Source organism: Myotis brandtii, unplaced genomic scaffold, assembly GCF_000412655.1.
Source record: "Myotis brandtii unplaced genomic scaffold, ASM41265v1 scaffold612, whole genome shotgun sequence".
NCBI classification, from domain to species: domain Eukaryota; kingdom Metazoa; phylum Chordata; class Mammalia; order Chiroptera; family Vespertilionidae; genus Myotis; species Myotis brandtii.
The window spans coordinates 1,599,593-1,602,090 of record NW_005370328.1 but is presented as its reverse complement, the minus strand read 5'-3'; the positions used below and the strand labels follow the sequence as shown (position 1 = coordinate 1,602,090).

Below are 2,498 nucleotides of genomic sequence, written 5' to 3'. Positions count from 1 at the left end.
AGCCTCACCAGCGGTTCCCGGCGGCTGGAGCTCCGATCGGTGGGCGCCCGGCGGCTCCGAACATTAACGACACCCAGGAGCCTGGCCTCGAGGCTCAGGCCCGAGAACTGACTCCAATCGGCGCAACCCCAGCGACTGGCGCCGAGCGGTTCAGCATTTTGAGCGGAGCTTCCGGGAACCCGATGGAGGAGGAAACCGGAAGTCGGAAGCAACCACTCGTCCTCTCCCCCCCATCACCACGCTGTCTGCCTCACCTGGAATCGCCTGCTTTTACTCACAGAGGCAACGAAAGTAAATTTATATCCTACTCAAAATATATTGGGTTTTTTTCTAATATTTTAGAAACAAATAGGGTGGGGAAAAATGGAGTAAACCAAAGTTGGACCCCCCAGGATCTGCCTGATGGTTTGACCCGGTTGCCTTGGAGACCGGTAGCAACATCAAGAAAGCCGACGCCGGAGGCGATGGCCTCGCTAGCCCGGATGCAGGCGCGGTCCGCGCTTTTGGGACATCAGTACTACTTTAGAAACAGGTAAGCCATCCACGGGGACCGCTCAGCGCTGGCTTGGACTTTAGCTGTTTTTCAGCAGAGGTTTCCTAACAACAAGTTTTCTCATTCAAGAAGTATAAGCCTGCCCTTCATTGGTTGGCTGCGAACATAATCACAAGTTTAAAAGTAGTATTACCATACAGGGGATTATCCTTAGGGAGTGGAGGGGGGCGTAGATATCAGCTTGAGATGATTTAAGTAACAGCCCGGCGTAAATAAAATTGTAAAATGAAGTGTTGTGGGTTTTTTTACACCATCACTCTGCAGTTTGATGAAAAGAGCTTTAATAACCTGATTGAGGTCACCTGGGCTCCCCTATCTGGGTGAGCTAGTGTGTCCCCCATACCTGGGAATTTGTGCCTCCATTATTTCAAAAACATCATTGAACTCTGTTCTGTGACTCGTTTGTCTCCGTAAGTGGACAGTATCTAAACTATTTGGGATGATTAGTATCGGTATATTAATTAATAGGAGAGGGCTTACTAGGCACGTGGGCGATAATCGGAGCACAAAGTATAGATTGGGCATAGTGTCTGCCTTTAAGGAGGTTGACATCCTTGAGACCTGAGAGTGAAATGATATTCAGAAACTAATAATTTTACACATCAATATATCTTATAACAGAGGGCAGCTAATATTGGAATTTTATTCCTGGTATCTAAAATAGTTACAAGGTATATGATAATGAGAAGGAAAAACTATTGGGTTTTTAAGCTAGTATTTATTCAGTAGCTAATACATGGAATTCAGATAAGCACAGTATGTTAATGTGCAAAATGCATAGTTTTTGCATATTAACATATTTAACCACACATTTTTTCATTTCCTATTTATCGTCAGTTAATTTGTGGCCACTGATGATGCACAGGAATATAGTGTTATCCAGGGTTATAGTGCTTATTTCTAGTTGATGATGAAGTGTCTAGGAACTTCCAGCTTTTTCTCGATGTTTTATTCCATTCCCATTAATACTTTTGGTCTTTCATCATTAATAATTCATTTAGTATTCATTGTGATAATACTGATCATAATAAATTTATTTCAAATTCATGCAGATGTCATATTTTATTCACTGCTATAGGATTTTCATCGTAATTTGGAACTAATTAATATACCATTAAAATAAAGTGTTACCCACATTTTTCATTTTAAACATAAAATGTCTAGCAGTTCATGACATATTGTATGAGTATTCAGCAGCCCAGTGGTAATCCAAGTATCTGTAAATTTCATTTTAAAGCAGTTTTTAAAATAGGAGCAACAGATAAATGTGTATAGAAGTCAAATTTCAGCACATAAGTTAAAACTTAGTAGTAAGTGAACTACTAGATATTTTTTAAATGTTGCCCTTTAAGATATATAGTTCTAATAAGTATACTTGTGCTTGGATTTATATACATTATTATATATAACTCCAAAATGAAACAATTTAATTTTGCTCTTGACTATGTATTATATGTTAGCATTATTACCAGGAGATATTAGAATACATAAACTCAAAGTAGATCATTTGATTGCTTATCTTTTGCATGTCTAACAACAATTATAAGTAAAGGATAAGTTCAAACTACACATTAGTTCAAAGGACATATAGCTGTATCTATACACCTATTCATACTTTTTCACCCTCTTTTGCAAAGGTAGTCAGTGTTAATTATTGGTGGAAAAGAAGAGACAGCTGTACTCAGTCATTTAAATAGAGACCATTAAGAAGAAGGAAAATAGATCTACTGTGATATTAAATGTTAATGGCAACAGTGGGTTAAATAACCTTAAGAAACCATTTAATCCTGTTATCATGACTTTCACTTCTCATCAGCCTTATTGAGTGAAGTTATTCTTTCCTTATCTTCCGAATGCTCTTCTTTGTTGTTGTCTTTTTAAAATATGGTTTTATTGATGAGAGAGAGAGAGAGAGAGAGAGAGAGAGAGAGAGAAAGGGAGGGAG

General features: G+C 38.6%; 2 protein-coding genes across 3 annotated transcripts in view; one reads left to right on the top strand and one right to left on the bottom strand.

Annotated features, from left to right (window-relative positions):
- The window catches only part of GPATCH2 (G patch domain containing 2), a 94,112-nt gene extending 93,939 nt beyond the window's left edge, over window positions 1–173 (bottom strand). The window contains exon 1 of one of the 2 annotated variants that reach the window (XM_005879890.2): window positions 9–173. In XM_005879890.2, coding sequence (XP_005879952.1) covers window positions 9–64 — 56 coding nt within the window. In that variant the 5' untranslated portion in view covers window positions 65–173. The remainder of the gene's footprint in view (window positions 1–8) is intronic. The other variant, XM_014528059.1, reaches the window with a different exon arrangement.
- Window positions 171–2,498, top strand: part of SPATA17 (spermatogenesis associated 17) — a 65,274-nt gene continuing 62,946 nt past the window's right edge. Inside the window, exon 1 of the mRNA XM_005879888.2 lies at window positions 171–532. Coding sequence (XP_005879950.2) covers window positions 183–532 — 350 coding nt within the window. The 5' untranslated portion in view covers window positions 171–182. The remainder of the gene's footprint in view (window positions 533–2,498) is intronic.